Source organism: Belonocnema kinseyi, chromosome 4 (genome assembly GCF_010883055.1).
Source record: "Belonocnema kinseyi isolate 2016_QV_RU_SX_M_011 chromosome 4, B_treatae_v1, whole genome shotgun sequence".
NCBI lineage: Eukaryota > Metazoa > Arthropoda > Insecta > Hymenoptera > Cynipidae > Belonocnema > Belonocnema kinseyi.
The window spans coordinates 63,277,074-63,298,717 of NC_046660.1; the positions used below are offsets into that span (position 1 = coordinate 63,277,074).

General features: G+C 25.6%; 2 protein-coding genes across 7 annotated transcripts in view; both read right to left on the bottom strand.

Annotated features, from left to right (window-relative positions):
- LOC117171276 (MAPK/MAK/MRK overlapping kinase-like) overlaps nucleotides 1-9,977 on the bottom strand; it is a 16,574-nt gene extending 6,597 nt beyond the window's left edge. For both annotated transcript variants that reach the window (XM_033358417.1, XM_033358416.1), the window contains exons 1-9: nucleotides 9,859-9,977; nucleotides 9,675-9,789; nucleotides 6,216-6,302; nucleotides 6,052-6,132; nucleotides 5,866-5,986; nucleotides 5,604-5,782; nucleotides 3,087-3,191; nucleotides 2,826-3,002; nucleotides 2,542-2,653 (exon numbers count right to left, since the gene is read on the bottom strand). In XM_033358417.1, the coding sequence (XP_033214308.1) occupies nucleotides 2,542-2,653; nucleotides 2,826-3,002; nucleotides 3,087-3,191; nucleotides 5,604-5,782; nucleotides 5,866-5,986; nucleotides 6,052-6,132; nucleotides 6,216-6,302; nucleotides 9,675-9,789; nucleotides 9,859-9,880 (999 nt within the window). In that variant the 5' untranslated portion in view covers nucleotides 9,881-9,977. The remainder of the gene's footprint in view (nucleotides 1-2,541; nucleotides 2,654-2,825; nucleotides 3,003-3,086; nucleotides 3,192-5,603; nucleotides 5,783-5,865; nucleotides 5,987-6,051; nucleotides 6,133-6,215; nucleotides 6,303-9,674; nucleotides 9,790-9,858) is intronic.
- Nucleotides 9,978-17,302: 7,325 nt separating this feature from the next.
- Nucleotides 17,303-21,644, bottom strand: part of LOC117171979 (SR-related and CTD-associated factor 4) — a 62,097-nt gene continuing 57,755 nt past the window's right edge. For all 5 annotated transcript variants that reach the window (XM_033359683.1, XM_033359681.1, XM_033359680.1 and 2 more), the window contains exon 13: nucleotides 17,303-21,088. In XM_033359683.1, coding sequence (XP_033215574.1) covers nucleotides 19,644-21,088 — 1,445 coding nt within the window. In that variant the 3' untranslated portion in view covers nucleotides 17,303-19,643. The remainder of the gene's footprint in view (nucleotides 21,089-21,644) is intronic.

Sequence of the window (21,644 nt, forward strand, 5' to 3'; positions counted from 1 at the left end):
TTTCTCGGTTTGACCTTCAAATGACCTTGAACCTGAAGCGATTGTAGGGGGGCGGGGGTGGCTGGGGGGTGGAGGGTAGTCCGTTTAGCGTGCACTCGACTCGGGATACTTATAAGATACTACCGTGATTTTTTCAGATTTTTTGGTCCAAAAATAAATTAGGCCAAAAACCGGTCTTACCGACCCTCCCCCTTTGTTCGCAATTTTAAATCTGGAGTTGTAGTAATCCGTGGAATTTTTGAGGAACTGAAACTCTGAATCTGCGATTGCCAGACGTTTAAATGCTGAAATTATATTTTATCGAACGTTTTAATTTTAAAACAAAATAAATTTTCAAATATGAGTTCAGGGTGGTCACTGGACCGGAAAATTGGAAATTTTTTGAGGCCGCGAAAACCAGCAAATGAATGAATTCGGGAAAATAAAACGAAATTAAATTTGAAGGTATTTTTAATAATTGCAAAAATTTCAAGGGATATTAAAGTATTTTAAGGAATTTTACAAGATTAAAAGATTTCGAAGATTTATAGGAATTCAAGCCTTTTTTAGAGTACTTTAATGTATAAGTTTAATTCTAATCTTAGCGTTTTTTTTATAGATATTTAATTAATAAGGTTGTTTTAAATAACATTCAAGGGCATTTGAATGATTTACATACTTTTAAAAGGATTTTTTAATTTTCAAAAGTTTCTAAGGGATTTCAAAGAATTTTTTTTAGGATTTCGATAGACTTCTAGGAGTTTCTATTGAACTTTGAAAACTAAATTAAATTTAATAAAATTTCAAGATGTTCCTATCTATTTCGAAGATTTCATGGAATTTAAGGTTTTTCAAAGAATTTAACAAATTTTCAAGAAATTTAAATCATTTATACTTTTTAAAAGAATTTATCCGTTTTTCAAAGATGTCATGGGATTTTCAAAGAATTTTGTAGAATTTCAAAGAATTTTAAAGGTTTCCAGGGATCTAAACGTTTCTTTTTAGAGAGAAATTTAATGAATAGGTTTAATTTAATTTATATGTAAGAGCTTTTAAATGATTTATGCTTTGAGTATCTTTTTAGAGAAATTAAAAAAATAAGTTTCATTTAAATTATATTCGAGGGCATTTAAATTACTGATACTTTTTAAAATTAATTTTTACGTTTTCCAAAGATTTCAAGGGATTTTAAGGGATTATAAAGCATTAGAATTTTTATTTGAATTTTATATATAATATAATAATTTGTTCATTTTAATAATAATAATTTCAAGAAATTTTAAAGATTTCTAAGAATTTTAATGTTTTTTTTAAAGAGCTTTAATGAATAACATTAATTTAATTTATGTTCAAGTGGCTCCAAATGATTTACGAGTATACTTTAAGCAATAAATTTTAAAAATATATTTCATTTCAAAGGAGGCAATTTTGGTCTTTAATTTTTTTAAATTGGAAGACGGTATTTTTTCTTTTAAAATTTTTGTTGAGTTTAAAACAAGAATTTTTTGGTTTGAATTTTTTTCTAAATTGGAAGAGACCATTTGTTTCTTTTTAAAATTTTTATTAAGTTGAAGGTAGAACTTTTTATTTTCAATATTTTTTTCAGAAATGGAAGCATGCAATTTTTTCATTTTTAACATTTTTATGCAGTTGGAAGGGAGTAAATTTTGGTATTAAATTTTTTCTGAGCTGGAAGAGGGAACTTGGTTTATTTTCATCATTTTTATTAAGTTGAAAGCGACAAAATTTTGTTGATTTTTTTTTCTAATTTCGAAGACTCCATTTTTTATACATAACTTTTTTATGAAGATTAAGGGAAAAATTTATTATTTAAAATTTTTTTATGACTTTGAAGAGAAATTTTTATTTTTAATATTTTAATTTAGTTGTAAAGAAAGCAATTTTGTTTTGCTATTTTTTCTGAATTGGAAAAGGGATTTATTTTTCACATTTTTATAGGGTTGGAAGGGACGAAATTTCGGTTATTTATTTCTTTTCCTGACAAGGCAGAGAGATGTTTTATATTTTAAAGATTATTATCGCGTTGAAAAGGAGGTAAGAATTTTTTATTTTCAATTTTTCTTCTGAGTTAGAAGAGGTAGCATTTTTTATTAGATTTTTTTTACTATTTTGGAAGGGAGGAAATTTTGGCTTTTAGTTTTTTTCTGAATTGGAAGATGATAATTTTTTCATTTTCAACATTCTTATTCGGTTGAAAAAGAGGAGATCTTGGCTATTAATTTTTTTTTTCTAAATTGGAAGAGGCCAATTTTTTATTTTTAACATTTTTATTAATTTGAGTTGGAAGAAAGAATAATTTTAATTCAGAGCATGGAAAATGATAGCTTAGATTTATATTTTTTAATAATAATTCTTTGTTCAATTAAAAAAAGATCAAAATTTGTCACGGGAATGTTGTTATTTAATTTAAAATCTTTAATTGTTAAGCTTAGATTAAAATTTTTTAATATCGATCCTGGATTAAAACGAACACCCTGAAGTTCAAAAGAAGCCAAGTTTGAAAATTTGGAAATAAGATAAAAAATTTGAATCAGGAATTACTTTCGATTTCCGACGTTTTTGAGACATTGTGTGACTCAAAAGTGCAGGAGTTCTTAGATCTTTCGGTGAATTTGCATGTGTTACACTTCTTGACACTCTTGGGGATTCTTCTCTGTTGTAAACGAAATTTTAATTAATTTCTTTTAAATCAGTATTATTATATAATAATAGTATTACAACATTATAACATAATATAATAATAGTATTATAATATTATATTTTTTTATTTATTTTCAATAAATTAAAAGTTAATTTATTTTTTATTCTTAATTAACAAATTTTACCTTAAATCGTTGAAATACCGATGATCCAAAAGTCTTTTAACATTGATTCTATACTCAGGATCATAAATTAACATTAATCTTAAAACATCTTTTCCAGCATCAGTTGCATGAGGAAGTAATGAAAAAAGACCTTGCCCTTTTTTTGCTGGGAATAAGAAACTACAATTTCTTGGTTTACTAGAAGAATTATTTTTAAATATTAAAAACTGAAAAAAAATTAATTAGTTTTTACAAAAACCAGGAATTTTTTTTAATTCTTACTGTCTGCGAAATTTGGCAACTATTCTGGCATGAGGGGTTCCTAAAACTGTATGGATTTTTGAAATTTGGTCTATTTCGTTTTGTCCAGGAAAAAGTGGCTTTAATCTAAAGCAATTTTTAAAAAAATATTAAATTCAAATATTTAAAAATTAATTTTTAATGATTTTTTTTTAATAAATAAAAAATTGATTTTTTACAGGGTGCCTACTCAAATTCTTGAAAAAAATTCCCTGATACCCCTGCATACGGGTTCCCGAATTGATTATAAATATATTTTTTCATTTTTTAGAGATTCAATTAATATGTTTTATTTAGAAAGCTTTGATAAGTGTTATATTACAAAATATTCAATTAATCGATTAATCGATAATTTTCGAAAAAAATAGTTAAATTTTCAAATAGAGAAAAACTTTTATTTTTTACTGGAATAGTTTAATTTTCAATCAAGAACATCCTTTTTTAACAAAAAAATATTATTTTTCAGAAAAAAAGTTAATAGTTAAATTTTCAGTTGAAAAGTAATAGTTTTCCACCGAAATTTTTGTTTGCCAAAGTGATGAATTTTCAACTAAAATGATAGATTTTAAACTAAAATGATAAATTTTCAACTCGAAAAAATCAAATTTAAACCAAATAGATGAATTTCCAGCTAAAATGATGGAATATTCTACATGAATAATTAATAGTTAGAATAGACGAATTTTAAAATAAAAAGATTAATTTTGAACCAAGAAGATTAATTTCTTCTAAAAAAGGCGAATCTCTAACTAAAAAATTTAATATTTTAACCAAAAATTAAATAGTTACATTTTTAGTGAAAAAAAATAATGGTCAATCAAAGAGATGAATTTTTAACTAAAATTACAGAATATTCAGCTGAAATATTCACATTTTTAATATAAAAAGACTGTAACTTAAAAGATTAATTTTCAGCTATAAAGATTCATTTCTAACAAAAACACGAATTTTTAACTAAAAAAAATATTTTAAACTAAAAATTGAACAGCTAAATTTCTAGTTTAAATAATTAATGTTCAACCCAATAGATACATTTTTAACTAAATTGATGAAATATTCAACTGAAACGGTAACATTTCAAGTTTAAGCAAATAAAATTTAAGCCAATTAAAAAACGAATTTTGAACAAAATAGCTCATTTTGAAGTAAATAGGTGAGTTTTTAACTAAAATTATGAATCTTTAATCCAAAAAATTAATTTTTAACAAGATATTTTTAATAAAAAAGATGAATTTTCAACCAAAAAGATTAATTTTCTACTGGAAAGAGCGAATTAAAAAAAAAATTACATGAACTTTCAACCAAAAATTGACTAGTTAAATTTTCAGTTAAAAAAATTAATTTTCATATAAAAAAATGAATATGCAACCGAAATGATAAACTTTTAATTAGACTGATGAAATATCCATCTGGAATAATTAAATTTTTATTTGAAAAAATATAGTTTCTTAACGAAAAATGTAGTAGATATTTTAACCAAAAATGTTTTAATTTTTAATCAAAAACAGTTGAATTCAACTAAAAAAAAGACTGTTTAAGATTTGTTGATTTTTCAAGTAAGAACGATTTTTCAGTAAAAAGAAAGAAGAATTTCAAAATATTGTATTTTCAAGAAAAACGCTGAGCTTTTAACCAAGAAGATTAATTTTTTTTAACAAAAAGAAAGATTTTGAAACAAAAAACGCTAATTTCCAACTAGATGGATTTTAAACTAAAAGCGATCTATTTTCAACCAAAAATAGAATTTTTAAGTTTAAACTTTTAAATTAAAAATTGAATTTGTTACATTTATAGTTTAAAAAAAAGTTGATGCAAAGAAATGCATTTTACTAACAAAGTAATTAAATATTGATTACGAAAAAGAGTTTAATTTTTAATAAGAATTCAACAAAAAAACGACTTCAACTAAGAAAGATTTTTCAGTCAACAGAGAGAAAAGATTGCAAGCAAACTAATGAATTTTGAAGCAGAAAGATGAATTTTTAACCAAAAATAGAATCGTTAAATTTTTATTTAAAAAAATTAATTTTCCATATAAAAAAAAACGAATTTTCAATCAGTGATAAATTTTCAGTTAAAAAATATCAATTTTCAATAAAAAGTGGAATAGTTCCATTTTCAGTTAAAAAATATTTTTTCATCTAAAAAATAGAAGTTTCAAGAAAATAGTTCAATTTTTAACCAAAAAAACGAATTTTCAACTAGAATGATAAATTTTCTAAAAAAAAAAATTATTAAAAAAAAAATTACATTCATTTTCAACTAAAAACGATCAATTTTCAACTAAAAATAGAATAGTTAATATTTCCGTTAAAAAAAATAATTTCAAGCCAAAACAAAAATTTGCAACAAAATAGTTAAATACAGTAATATAAAGATACTTTTATAAATTAAGAATTATTGTTATTATTATTCAGAAAAAAGTTCTCTCTGAATTTTTTTTAGGCATTTCCAGGTTTTTTCAGATAGTGCAGGCACCCTTTTTTTATAAAAGCTAACGTTAATAATTCATAAAATACGCAGCCCGATGCCCAAACATCCATTTTGGGTCCATAAAAACCAGATGTTAATAAACATTCTGGTGCACGGTACCATCTGGTAGAAATGTAATCAGTATATGGTGGTTTGGTAAAAATTCCTCGTATGGAACCAAGATCAGCTAACTTTATACAATCTCCCTAAAAATTAAATTTAAAAAAAATATATTATTTTCAGTTCAATATATTATTTTAATTTTTAATTTAATTAATTAAACAAATACCTTCATAAGTACATTTTCTGGTTTGATATCTCGATGAAAAATTCCATGTTTATGTAAGTGCTCGATGCCTTTCAATAATTGGTACAAATATAGTTTAACTTTTTGTTCCAGAAGTGCATGTCTAAAATTAATTTTTTTTTTATTTCAGAATTCTGAATAATAAATGCAACTGAAAAAATTTTTTACCCTTTTCTTCCTTTCACCAAGTCATAAAGACTCATATCCATTAATTCAAAAATCAAAGTTACCCTTCCGGGCAATGGGTCACTATTTCGAAAAAAATTGGTTTAAGAATAATTTATTTTATAAACTCAAATTCAAAAATTTTAAAAAAATTCCTAGCCACTTACTAGATAAATTCGATTAAATACAAAACATTTGGATGCCTTGTGATTTTCCTCATTGTACTGACTTCTGTACAATCCCAAATTTCAGTTCTGAAATGGTGTTTTGAATATTATTGAAAATGTGAACAAAGTGCCTACTCTGTCCTGGATAAAAATTCGCTGACAATTCAAATTTTTTATTCAACCCAAAAATGAAATATTAAAAATTTCAGTTAAAAAAATTAATTTTCAATAAAAAAATAAAACAAATTTTCAACAAAATAGTGCAATTTTCAAGCAAAAGGATGAATTCTCAATTAAAATTGTGAATCTTCAACCAAAAATTAATTTGTATCAAAAGATTCTAACTTTCCACCAAGTATTTAAATTTTCAACCACAAAGATGATTCTTCAAACAAGAATATAATTTTCATTTAATGCTTTACCAAAAAGACCAATTAAAAAAAAAACATCAATTTGAAACCAAAAATAAAAGAATTAAATTGTCAGTTAAAAAAAATTAATTTCGTTCAACAAAAGTGCGTATTTTCAACTAAAAAAGGTAAATTTTGAAATCAAATGATGAATCGTAACTGAAATATTTGATTTTCTAATAAAAAAATATAAATTTTCTACCAGAAATTGATTAGTCAAATTTTCAGTGCAAAAAGCAATGTTATTATGAATCTTCAACGAAAAGAAAAATTAATTTTTAACAACAGATTTTAATGTTCAGCCTATTATTTAAATTTTAAACTAAAAAGATAAATGTTCAACTAAAATGATTTTTCAATTCGAAGAGTTTAGTTTTTATCGAAAAAGATGAGTTTTTAACCAATAAGATTAATTCCAGTTAAATCTGTGCCAAAAAGACGAATTTTCTATCAAACACATTAATTTGCTACCAAATACTTGAATTTTAAATTTAAAAATATCAGTTCTAAACCAAAAATGGAATGGTTAAATTTTCAGATAAAAAAATAACGAAAAAAAAATAAAAGTGATGAATTTTCAACTAAAATGATAAATCGTTAACTGGAATAAATCAATTTTCAGTTAAATATACATTTTTCCCCAAGAAATTTAAGTTAAATTTTCAGTTAAAAATTGTATGTTGGGCCAAAAAGCACGAATTTTTCAACGAAATATTTCAGTTTTAAACCGAATAAATAAATTTTCAATTAAAATAAAATAAATAAATTTTATATTAAATAAAAAAATTATAAATAAATTTTTAAGACAAGTTTTTAACTTTGCATTAGGTATTTGAATTTTCAACAAAAATTATTAAATTTTTAAACAATTTTTAGCTAAAAAGATGAATTTTCATTTAAGATGATTAATTTCAGTTAATCATGTACGAAAAAAACGAATTTTCAACAAAATACATAAATTTTCAGCCAAATGGTTGAATTTTCAACTAAAAAAAATGCAAAAAATAGTTAATTTTTCAATCAGTGGTGAATTTCCAATAAAAATGTTTAATCTCTAAACAATAAAGTGAATTTTTACCAGGAAATTTTAAATTGCAACCATTGATTTGAATTTTTAACCAAAAAGAGTAATTTTTAAACTAAATTGACGAATCTTTAACAGGAATAGTTGAATTTTTAAATAAAAAGATTAATTTTTAATTAAAAAGAGTAAATCCAGTTAATTCTTTACCAAAAATACGAATTTTCAACCAAATAGTTCAATTTTGAATTAAAAAAGATCAATTTTAAACCAAAAATGGAATAGTTAAATTTTCAGTTAAAAAATTATTGTTGAGCCAAAAAAAACACGAGTTTTCAAACAAATAGTTGAAATTTCCACTAAAACCTATATTTAAATCAAAGAATGAAATATTTCAATTTTTAGATTGAAGAATTCATTTTGAATACAAAAAAAATATTTTCAAAAAAATATATAGTTAAAATTTCAACAAAAGGGATGAATTTCCAAATAAATTTGTTAATCGTCAACCCAAAAAATAAATTTTTAACAAACGCTTTTACTTTTTAACGAAGTATTTAAATGTTCAACAAAAAAGATTAATCTCTAACCAAAAAGATTAATTTTCATCCAAGAAGATGAATCCAAGTTAATTCTGAACCAAAAAGACAAACTTTCAACAAAAGGCATGAATTTGCAACCAAATAGTTTAATTTTCAAAATAAAAAGAATTAATTTTAAACCAAAAACGGAATAGTTGGTTTTCCATTTTTAAAAATAATTTTTCAACCCAAAAAAATCAATTTTAAGCAAAATAGTTCAATTATCCACCTAAGGAATAAATTTTACATTAAAATTATGAATCTTCAACCAAACAAATTCATTTTTAACTAAAATGATGAACCTTCAACTGTAATATTGAAATTTAAACCAAAATGATGCATTTGCATAGAAAATTGTAAATCTTTAACTGGCATACTTGAATTTTTAACTAATTAAAAAAGATATATTTTTAGTCAGAATTAAACAATGGAATTTTCTGTTGAAAATTTGAATTTTCTTCAAGAAAAAAATTTTAATTCAAAATATTCATTTTGAACTAAAATGATGAATCTTGCCTGGAAAATTTGAATTTTTTACCAAAAATATACATTTTCAACCAAGAAGATTAATTCTTACAAAAACAATAGGAATTTTCAACAAAATACATGAATTTTCACATAAAAAAAAAACAAAAAAAAAAACGAGTTATTAAATAAAAATTGTGGATTTAATTTTTCAGTAAAAAGAATTAATGTCTCTCCAAAGAATTTGCAACTATAATTATGAATTTTGAACTGAAATGATTGAATTTTCAACTTATGCAGATAAATTTTCAATCTAAAATTGAGTAGTTAAATATTCAGTTGAAAAATAATAATTTTAAACAAAATTATTAAAAGAAAATAATTACATTTTCAAAGAAAGGCATGAATTTCCTACTAAAATAAAGAATTTTCAACTGTAATAATTGAATTTGAAACCAAAGTGATGACTTTTCGACTAAAATGATGAACCTTTACCTAGAATAATTTAATTTTCAACCAAAATATTCATTTTTAAGTGAAGATAATTTTTCAGTCAAAAATTATATAGTTAAACTGGAATTATTAAATTAGAATAGTTCAATTTTAAACCAGGAAGATTAATTTCAACTAAAAAAAAACGAATTTTCAGTAAAAAGATAAATAATTTTTACAACAAAATTTGAATAATTAAATTTCCGCTTATAAAAAAATTAATTTCAATCAAAAATAAAAACGAATTTTATCTACTAAACCGTCAAATTTATTATTACAAAGTTGCTTCCTCAAATGAAAAAAAAAAATCTTATTAAATTTAATATCAGAATACAAATAAAAATCTAAGCATGCCCTCGGAAAAGTTCCCAGGAGTTTTCAGATTTTTCTGGGTTTATAAAAATTCCCTTAAAATTTCAGGTTTTCCAGGTTAGTAGACACCCCCTCGGTGGAGCAATTATTTTAGTGAAATTAAAATGTTTAGACTTACCCTAAATAAGTTTTTTTCAAACGTTTTGCTGCGAACAGTCCACCGGATATTTTATCCTGGCATTTTAATACTTCTGAGAAGGAACCTTCGCCAATTTTTTTTATCACTTTATACCCTAAAAATGGTTAATTTTTAATATTTTTCAAAATGTATAACCTTTAAAGTGAAATAAACTTCAAATAACTTTTCAAAAACTGTCTGGACATAATTCAAAATTGAATTGTAAATTGATAAGTATGTGTAAAGTTCATCTTCTGGTGTCTTCTTGAAAAAATTCCGGGAGTATTGAGAAGTATTGAACGAAAAACGTCAAGTCAATGGAAAAAATTCACATGTCACTTAAATTTTTTTGTTTAAAAGAGAAATTAGCTCGTCCATACCTAAAAAAATTAACCGAAAATTTATCCGACTTTTTTCAAATTCAAAGTAACAAAATAAAAAAATTAATCATTTGAAACATTTCAAAAAGAACGTCTAAATTAATAAAATATAATTTTGTTAAATTCTGAGTTAAAATGGAATAATCAAATATATGAAACTGAACAATTTAAAAATCAAACGTTAATTATGGAAAAAGTCAACGCTTTCAAAATTAGAACTCTGAACGAAAAACATTAAAAATTTTGCAATTCCAAAGTAGAAGGCAATAGAATTACACAATGTTTATTTTGACGTTTTTAAATAAAAAATAATTTAATGGAATATTTTCAAACAGAATTTATTAAAAATTAAAAGATTCTGAAATTAAAATTTTTATGTTTAACCGTAATAAAAATTCGACAGATTGAAATAGAAAAATTACAAGAATTGAAAATTACACAAAATTATTTAATTACTAAGATTTTTTAAATTTGAAAATTATTTTTTTTTTTTAACTTGTCAAATTTATAAAATATTCAATTAATATTATTCAAATTTTAATAGCTTTGATTTAAAATTATTTAACTCTGATAAAGTTCAAACGGAAATTGATAAAAAAAACGTCGAAATTTAAGTTTTGTTCCATTTTAAGCGCTCTTCATTAAAAATTCTGTAATTTAAAAAAAACGGTATTGTAAGGTATTGTTTCAGAACGATCAATATCGAATACAAGCAAAATTTCGTCCCTTCAAATTCTATTAAAAAAAAAAATTGAAAATAATAATATCTCCACCTTCCAATTGATAAGAATTTGAAAAACAGAGTTGCTTCTCTTCCTACTCAATCAAAATGCTTAAAATAAAAAATTCATCTCTAGAAATTCAAACAAAAAAATGAAAATAATCAATTTTTTTCTTAAGCTCAATAAAAATGTTAAATAAAAAACAGCCACTTTCAAACTTTCAAGCTCAATAGAAATGGTTAAAATTAAAAAATTCTTCAAATTAATTAATTCTATAAAACTAAAGTTTTAGCCTTTCTAATTCGATAAAATCATAAAAATATAAAATGTCCCTCTGCTAATTTAATAAAAGTTAAACACTGAAATCTCCTCGTTAAAAACTCAAGACAAATGTAAAAAATATAGAAAAAAAACAAAGTTTTTTAAATACATAAATCCTTTTAAGTAAAATTATATTTATTTTAATTCAATTTAAATTAATAACGCTTTGTTATTTACTCATACATAAAAATTCAACACTTTCACAAATTAAGATTTTTTAAAGTAATGTTTTAAAAGTAATTTGAAATCATTAATTGTTAGATAGTTATTTATAAATCACGATAAAAAAAGTTTCACTTACAAATTAATATTAAGAAATAATTAAAATAATTAAATTTTTAATGTTTGATTTAAATTGATTATTTTAAACGAACATTAAAATATTGCTAAAAAAAAATCCCTAAATTGTTTAATTTTGAAAAAATTTGCAATCGTCTTGTAAAACAATTAATTAATTTATATTTACACTTGATCAACTTAAAATATTTTGAATCCAAAAATTTCAAATTTTGGATATTGTATTTAAAAATTCTTTAAATTTTGATTGAAAAAGTTAACAATTGAATTTAACACTAAAATTCCAGGTAAAAAAAAATGACTGCCATATTCCGGTTTCCCGGTCCAGTGGTCCTCTGAAACAATTTAAATTTGAAGGAAAAAAGGTTGAAATGCCCAACCAAAAAATTCTTTCAATGGAGCAGTTTTATATGAAAAAGCTTTTTTTATACAAATTATTAATAAACGTTTGGAGTTCATTCATAAAATAGAGCCAGCGTGTCATTCATTCAATTTTAAAAGAAAAAATTTCATTTTTTAAGTATGATCAGGTTTTCTTGCATAATGCTTAATTTCTGAAATATAACATTTTTATTTACTGAAAGAACATTTCACAGTACATGTTTTGAAAATTTTTATATTTTTTATAGCGAAAATTAATTTTAAAAAAACATATTTTTTAAATAAAAAACCAACTGTATCACAGAAAAATCGTCTATTTTTTGATTGTTGAATTCAACCATTTTATATTAAAACTTTACCAGTTGAACTTTTTCTCTGGTTGAAAATTCAACTATTTTGGTGAAAATGATTTTTGTTATTAAAAATGTATTAATTGAAAATTTAACTGTCCATTTTTTCAAAAAATCGCCTCTTTTAGTTAAAAACTGAACAATTTGGATGAAAATTCGTATTTTTTAGTTGAAAATTAATCTTGATGCTTAATAATTCATTTTTTTTTGTTTAAAACTAATTTTTCGGTGAAAAATTTAACTATGTTTTTTTTTTATTATGTGTTTGAAAATGGAGTCTTTTTATACAATTCTTCTTGTTTTTAAATTCATATATTTTTGTTAAAAAATCCTTTCTTTAAATAAAAATTAAATAGTTTGTTAAAAATTTAACTACTTTGTTACAAAATTTTTTATTGATTAATAATTCATTTTTTTTTGCAAATGCATTATTTGTGGTTGAAAATATTTTGTTCAAATCTGTTTTTTTTTTGGTTCACAATTATTTTTAAACTAAAAATTGAATTACTTCATTTTTGGTTACAAATTTTTTTAGATGAAAACTTCTTTTTTTCGAAAAAATGTTTTTTATGTTAATGATTAATGTGTGACTTGAAAAATTAAGTATTTAATTTAAAATTCGACATTTTTTTTTAAAGTTAACTGTTTTTTATTTAATAATAAAATATGTTTTTATTGTAATGTTAACTTTGTTAAAAAATATTTTTTGGCGGAAGATTCATTACAGTTGAAAATGTATATCAATGGCTGAAGATTCGATTATTCTATTGAAAAATTTGCTTCTTTCGTTCAAAATTAATCTTTCTAATAGAAAATTTAACTGTGCCATTTTTGGTTGATATTTTTTTCAGTTGCAAATTTATTTCTTTTGCTGAAAATTTAATTTTTCTAACCAAAAATTTAATCGTTCCATTTCTTGTTGAAATTTTTTTTATTTTTGAGTTGAAAATTCACTTTTTTGCTGAAAATTGAACTATTATATTATCGAAAATTAATTTTTTCTTATCTGAAAATTTCACTTCCATTTTTGGTTGACAGGTTTTTCTTTATTTGAAAATTTTGTTGAAAATTCGTTTTCTTTCTTATATTAAGTTTTTTTTACTTAGTAATAAAATATTTTTTGATTGGAATATTAACTATTTGATTCTTTGTCAAAAATCATCTTTATTGGTTAAAAGTTATGCTACTTAGTCAAAAAATATGTTTTTGTCGAAGATTCATTATGCTAGTTGAAAATTTATCTCAATGGCTGAAGATTTTTGGTTGAAAATAGTTGAAAATTCATTTTCTTTTTGAAAATTGAACTATGTTATTAAAAGTTAAATTTATTTATCTGAAAATTTAACTATTCCATTTTTGGTTATAAATTTTGGTTGTTGAAAATTCGTTTTCTTTTAGTAGAAAATTTATCTTTTTTAGTTAAAATGAAACATTTACTTGGAAATTTATGTATTTTGTTAAAAAACTGTATTTTTAATAGAAACTTAATCTTCTTGTTTGAATTTTAACTACTATTTCATTATTGGTAAACATTTTTTTTAGTTGAAAAATTAACAATTTTGTTGAAAATTCGTTTTCTTTTATTAGAAAATTTACCTTTTCTAGTCAGAACTTGAAATATTTATTTAGAAATTTACTTATTTTTTTCATTTGTCTAATAGAAAATTAATTTTCTTGTTTGACAACTCATCTTTTTGGTTGAAAATTGAATTACTATTTCATTTTTGATTGAAAATTTAACATTTTTGTTTAAGATTTGTTTTCCTTTAATAGAATATTCATCTTTTTTAGTTAAAACTTGAAATATTTACTTGGAAATTTATGTATTTTTTAAAAATTTATATTTCTAATAGAAACTGAATTTCTTGGTTTGAAAACTCATCTTTTTGGTTGAAAATGGAACTACTATTTTATTTTTGGTTGACATTTTTTTTAGTCGAAAATTGAACCAGTTTCTTTTAGTAGAAATTTGTTGTTTTTTTTTTAGTTCAAACTTGAAATATTTACTTGCAAATTTATGTATCTTTTTTTAATTTGTTTTTCTAATAGAAAATTAATTTTTTTGCTTGAAAACTCATCTTTTCGGTTGAAAATTGAACTACTACTACTACATTTTTTGTTGACAATTTAACATTTTTGTGTAAAATTTACTTTCTTTTATAGATATTTTTTTTTAGTTAAAACTGAAAAATTTACTTGGAAATTCATGTATTTTGTTAAAAATCTGTCATTTTAATAGAAACTTAATCTTCTTGTTTGAAAGCTCATTTTTTTGTTTTGAAAATTGAACTACTATTTTATTTTTGGTTGAACGTTTATGTGTTTTGTTAAAAAGTTGTCTTTCTAATAGAAACTTAATTTTCTTGTTTGAAAACTGATCTTTTTGGTTGAAAATGTATCTTTATGAGTTGACAGTTCTAATATTTGGTAAAAAAAATAGAGAATGTTATCAAAATTTTGCATTTTTTTCAGTAGACAATAACGTTATGTTTGTAAAATTCAGAAGCACGTAATAAAAAGTGGCTCGTAATTAAAATATTACATTTTTTCTCTTCAAACTTAATAATTCGTATATAAAAAGCTATTTTTCATGTCTTAAATTTGAATTTTCGCAAATCTCAAACCCGAACAGATGGCTCATTAGAAATAAAATTTTATAATTTCAAGGAGTCATTTTCTGGTTCGCAAACATTTTTCACGGCCAATGAAATTTAAAAAATGCAAAACTGAAGCTAACAAATTTTGCACTTGAGGCAATAAAAACTGAGCTGTAAATGAAAGCACTCAAAGTGGAACTGTTAAATTTCGAACTTTTAAAATTGAAATTAAAAAATGTTTTATTCAAATGTTCAATAATTTACGCGTATAAATTTTAAGTTACTAACATTTTTCAATATAAAAAAAAATAAATTCACGTTATCATTTTCAAAGCTCTAAAATACAAAATTAATCAATGAACTTTAAAATTTTCAAAATTATATAATTTTAAGGAATTTTAAGCGAGAAACATCAACTATTGAAAAACTGAAAAAAAATTAACTGAACATTTCTTAAATTAGAAATTCAATTATTTTCTTTTTAAATAGTTTAAACATCCTTGGAAAGCTCCAAAATTTTATTTGACAATCTTGAGAAATCTAGAAGTCGTTTTAAAATTTCTTTACAATTTGGATGTATAAATAATAATTGAACATTTATTATTTGTAGGCGAAATTTGAGTAATTTTAAGAAATATATAGAAGTTTTGAAAAGATTCAAACTTATTGTAAAACTTGAAATGATAGACTAATATAAAACAAAATGTAGATTTTCGCAGATTTTAAACAAAAAATTAGATTTTTTCAAGAATTGTAAAAGGCTTCATAAGAATAAAAACATTTTTTTAAGATTCCTAGGAAAATTAAAAATAACTTTAAATTTTGAAAAATTATTTTAAGAGAATATTTAAAAAGTTTTTCAAAGATTTAAACAAAATTTTCAAAAAAAATCTAGAAGATTTTAAGAAAACTTTCTAAAATTCGCATCATGATTTTTTATCTTTTTGAAATTCCTAAATATCTCTTAAAATTAATCAAATTTTTTCTCAAAATGTTCATTTGTAAATTATACAACAAAATTTTAAAATTTCACTCACAAATTAAGCATTTTTCAAATACAACAATTAATAGTGTAACGTTCAATGCCTCTTCGAAATTTTAACGATTCCAGATTTTCTCTGTCAAACAATTCAGTTAAAGATTTTTTACTTTGAAATATTTGGTTTTAATTGATTTGTCTTAAATAAAAATTCAAATATTGCTAAACATTTAATAATTAATCTTTTTTTTAATGAAAAATTTTAAATTGAATGGGTTAAAAATTGAATATTTTAGACTGAAACAATATTTAAATTTAATAAAATCCTTTATTTAAGAATATATTATTATGAAGTTATTTTTAAGTTGAAAATAGTTTATAAACTTTCAGTCACACGTTCACATTTGTTTAATGACTAAGACTTTCAAATTAAGACCGTTTAAGTTTTAACGTTAAAATCTGAAAAATCTTAAATTTTGAACTGGTTTAAAATCGTTTTGTTAAATCGTTTTTGTTCACTTTTTATTACTTAAAGTAGAGATAAATTAACAAATTTTTATTTATTTATTCAAAATTTTCTACATCAAAATCTACATCAAATTTTATGTTTATTTGTTAAAGTCTTTGAGAAAGCATATAAAAATTCTTTAAATTAAAAATGTAAGCTTAAAAATAAAAATTTTAAATGGAAAAACTTTAAAGTAAAAAAAAATTGAATTGCGCATTGTAATCTAAATAATAGCATAATTAAAAAACATAAAAATTCAACTAATTATTTAAAAACTTTTGAAATCGAACTTGGACAGATTTTTCTTCTACAAATTTGTAACATTCCGGGTAAAAAAAAATTCACTGTCATTTCCCGGCCCAGCGATCACCCTGGAAATACCACTAATGATAAAATCATTTTTCATTGTATTTTTTTTATAAAAAAAAAAACTTTCTAAAAGGAAAATCATGTATTTTCTTGATTGATAAGGGGTTGATGTGAAAAATGGTTTTATAATTAGTGGCATTTCCTATTTTAAAATTATTTGGAGTCTTCTCAACCCTTAAATAGGGGTAATTTTTTAAAATTTTCTAAAAACGAAAAGCGATGCTCACTTTGGTTTTTAATGGCGATTAATTTGATACTTTTAAGTCAAACGCATTTAAAAAGTTCATTAAATTAAAAATGTAAGCTTAAAAATATAATTTCAGATGGAAAATTTTTAGAGTAAAAAAATTTTGAAATACGCATTGTAAGCTAAATAATAGCATAATTGAAAAACATAAAAATTCAACTAATTATTTAAAAACTGTTGAAATCGAACGTGGACCGATTTTTCTTCTACAAATTTGTAAAATTCCCGGTCAAAAAAAAAATCACTGTCATTTCCCGGTTGAGCGGCCATCATCTCGTCATAAAAATTAAATTATAAAAAAAATGCAATACACTTCTCTAAATTTTGCATTTTCAGAAAATCATATTCCTCAGAATACGATGAAAAAGATTCTCCAAGCAATAAGGACTTGATACCTTTATTTTTGTAATTTTCTGATTACATTTTTATATCAATCATATGCCGTTGTTTACATATAAATATACAGACTCGTATATATATATTTATATGTACACGTGTATGCTATAATGTAGTGGTAATAATAGCATAATGTCAATCAGACGAATATATCCTTTCTGAACTAGCACGGATAAAACAATCAAATGGAAATCTTCCAAGTTATTCCTAAATTTTCTACAATACCGAATAATCAAATGCTCTACAGCGAACATTATTCATTAGCTTATGTCCATCAATGCAGAATAATAATAATAATAATAATAATAATATACTACAATTATTAATTACACAAAAAAATACGTAACCGAGTAGTCACTAATTTCGATCATAACCAGAGCTTTAATTTGATTTCAATCATCTATCAATCTATCATATTTCATGTGTACAATCATTATCGACTTTCTTTTTACCTCCTTCCATTCTACACCTTTAACGTCAACTCCTTTTTCTCATATCATCAAATATTCTAAAAAGAGAAAAAATCATGCAGCGTTATTACAATTCATAAATCCTTCATACCCAGAAGAAAAAAGAAAAAAAATATCATTCCAATCGTCATATTTATCTGTTGATCAAAGTCTATTATCGTCGTCAAAATTGATAACATTTTCAATTGAATGTTAATGAAACAATTGAAATTTGCCAAAAAACTTTCAAATGCAGAAGATTACAAATCATTTTTCGATTTCAGACCACATTGCCAAACACACCACTCCAGGTGGTCTGTGGATCCTTTTATGAAATCTTATTCCGACAACAAAAATGCAAAAAAATAAAATAAAAATAAAAACAACAACAACCCCAGAGTAAATTGTCAGTTACAATAATTATTCGCACTTGAAACTAATTAATGAACAAGGAAGTGGAAATCGATGTTTCGCAGTTGTTGAGAAAATTCAAGTAGAGGTTGAATCTCGACAATTTTCGGCACACGCAATCGCAAATTACAAAGTAGAATCGCACGCAAATGGTCAGCGAAAAGCTGCTTCTGCTGTTTCTCTTGTCAGCTTTTCTCTCTCTCTCTCTTTCTTTCTTTCTTTCTCTCTCTCTCTCATCTCAGGAGTGGTGTGGGGACAATGTGGTCTTTTCAGCCAAATTTTTTTTTTCTCTTTACCAAAAATTCTGCTCTTTTCAGCCAAATTTTTTCTCTTTTCCAGCCAAATTTTTTTCTTTTTTCCAAAATTTGTTCTCTTCTCGCTCTCTCGCTCTCTCTTTCTTTCACTAATTTATGAATGTAATGAACAGTACCTTGCACTTGACACTCAGTTTGAGTGCCAGCGCGCGTTCTCCATCGCTGCATCGTGATAGAATGTGAGTGCGTGAACACAGGAACCCGGATGAGTGGAAACCTCTTTTTCCTCGTGTCTCACCTTGTCTCAAACTAATCGAATTTTTGTCAAGAAAAAAAAAAATTATATGGATATATATATATTGATCTAATCCAAAGAGAAGTTTACGAAAAACAAAAAAAAAAAGTTGATAAAATAAAATCTCGAAACGAAATTAAAGTCATGAAGGTCGAGAGAGAATAACGAAAAACTCTTATCTAAAACAATACCATGTACGTATATATGTATGTACATAAAATATTTATTTGACTGAGCAATTACTTGCACAATATACTCATTGCTTTTCAACTAGGAAAATATAAAAATATGTACAATAAATTAATATGTATAAAGACAGTAGGTACAATACTATCACTGTACAGTACCATTTTCTTGGAAAATGAGTCGGAAAATCTACTCCGCGATATAAAAATCGAGATGGCTCTCGATACTACTTTTTCTTTTCTTATTTTTTTTTACAATAAATCATTATTTGGACTCGTTTAATGTGCATATAGTTTTACACGATCAGTTAAAAATCATTCCACATTTTCAATTCGATCCTCGACTTTTCAAGCTTAGTAAACAAATATTGAAATTTCCTTTCCCAGTCAAGAAGAAGGAACAAATCTCGAAAGAGTGGATTTCCATGAAATAAAAGAGAATTTCCTACTAGTAAAAAAAAAAAAACAAAAAAAAAAAACAACAACGCTTCCGCAAGTGCTTTTCAATTTTGGTTTTTCTTTTTCTTTTTCGCCTACGTTATATAGGTCCTGTGTTCACTATCACAGTTTATGTTTAAAGCAGCAAATAACAAAGAAGAAAACTCTTTCAATTAAAAGGGCCCAAACGAAGTATGCTTGAGAGAATGTTTGATAAAGATTCACTGGGACCCAAAAAGTTCCCTCACCACTCCAGAGTCTCAGTACTCCAGTTTACCCTGAAAGGATTATCATTTTTTTTTCACTTCCTATGTACACTGTCATTCAGGACCGTATTTTACACGACTCGATAAAATTTGTAACTTTATCCTTCTAGGCCAGAAAGGTTCGTTACAAGGATTCACCTTCAACCTGCATTTCACCAAGGGCTTGTTGCTCACTGACACACTCACTAACTGGCTGACAATCAGTTGCATTTTCAACTGGAAATTCCGCGCTTTTCGCCTCTGGTTCAAAAAATTCTTGCTGCTGCTCTTCTTGTTGGTGTTGTTGTTGTTCAACTGGTTGCTCTGGCGGTTGGAAAACTTGATCACTCGGCTCGAAAGATGGCTCAAAGTTCTGCTCCTTTGGCGCTTCGAAACTCTCAACCGGATTATCTAAACCCTGTTCAGAATTATCAAAACTCTGATTGGGCGGCTCAAAGTTCTTATTAGGCGGCTCAAAGTTCTGATTCGGCGGCTCAAAGTTCTGATTCGGGGGCTCAAAGTTCTGATTGGGCGGCTCAAAGTTCTCACTAGGAGGCTCGAAATCCTGACTGGGTGCCTCAAAGTTCTGACTACTTGGCGGCTCGAAATTCTCACTTGGCGGCTCAAAGTTCTGACTGGGTGGCTCAAAGTTCTCACTTGGCGGATCAAAGTTCTCACTCGGTGGCTCAAAGTTCTGAGAAGGTTCAAAACTTTGATTCTCCCGAGACTCGAAGCCCTGGTCGTTGGAACTCGCTGGCTCGAAATGTTCAACCGGTTCGAAGGTTGCTGCTGGAGGCTCAAAGGTTTCTGGTGGTTTCGAGACTGTTGGCGGTTCAACAAAGCACTCACTCTCGCGCGGCTCAGGTTCTTGCTTCTCCTCACTCCCTGGATTACTCTCCTGAGTTGCTGGCGGCAGCAGCAGCGGTTTAATAAATTTGACACTGTCAATATCAAAGCTGTCGTTTTCCGTGCCAGGTGGTCGCTCATCGAGAGACTGATTGAACTTGATGGCGGTACTTTCCGGATCGAAATGCTCAGTTGAGCTTCTCCTTGGTCTCTTGGCACCGTCTGACCTTTCACTCTCGCCAGGATTCTCGCTCGATGGACTGACATTGCCCCATCTTGACTTCCGGTTACGATTTCTACTCTCGCGGTCCGACGAGGAGGGACCTGACTTGTGATCCTGATGCTTGCTGTCTTGGTGCTTATCTTGATTTTTCTCCTGTTTCGGATCCTGGTGCTTCGACTTGGGATGATCTCGCGGATTGTGACTTTCTCGGGGATTGTGCTCCTCGAGCTCGATTCCCGGCTCATTCCAGGGTCCGTTTTCGGGATTTCTCCAGGGATCGGGGCCTTTCGGGCCCATGGGACCACCAAATGGTGGTCGAAGAAGACCTGGAGGCGGTCCTCCTGGTGGTCCTGGAGGTCGGTGTCCATCCTCAAATGGTGGACGGAAAAAGGGTTCTTTTTCACGGGGATCAAATGGTGGTGGTGGGCCACCAGGTGGTCCTCGGGGTCCAAAGGGTGGTGGTCGCATTCCGGGCCTCATTCCTCTAGGTCCCATTCCTCGTGGATGGAACATCGGCGGTCCTGGAAAATACGAAGGGAGGATGTAAAATTGAATTCTCTGCAAGTATTCTTATTTAAATGTACAGTTTTCAAATTCAGAATCAGGGTGGAAAAGTATGCCGAAGCAGAATCCAATCTGATCAATTTTACGAAACTTATCGTGCCTACAGAATACAGATAACAGACAGACAAACACCTTCGTAAAAATCGTTTTTTCTGACTCAGTGAGTCTCAAAACTTGGAGATTTGATGATAACCGACAAACTGAAATTTTACATAAAACCAATACCTTCTCATTACGATGAGAATGTAATAGTTGAAAAAATTAATTTTCAACCAAAAATACGAATTTTCAAGAAAATACTTCAATTTTCAACCTAACTGCTGAATTTTCAAAAACAACAAATTAATTTTTAATAAAAAAGATAAATTGTCAACTAAAACTTAACTCATTCAATTGCAAGATAAAAAATAAAGGTTTAACCCTTAAACGGCCAAAACGCCACTACCGGGACACTGCTTTTCAACGGCCAATAACTAAGACTATTCGACACTAGAAAAAATTGAGACACATATA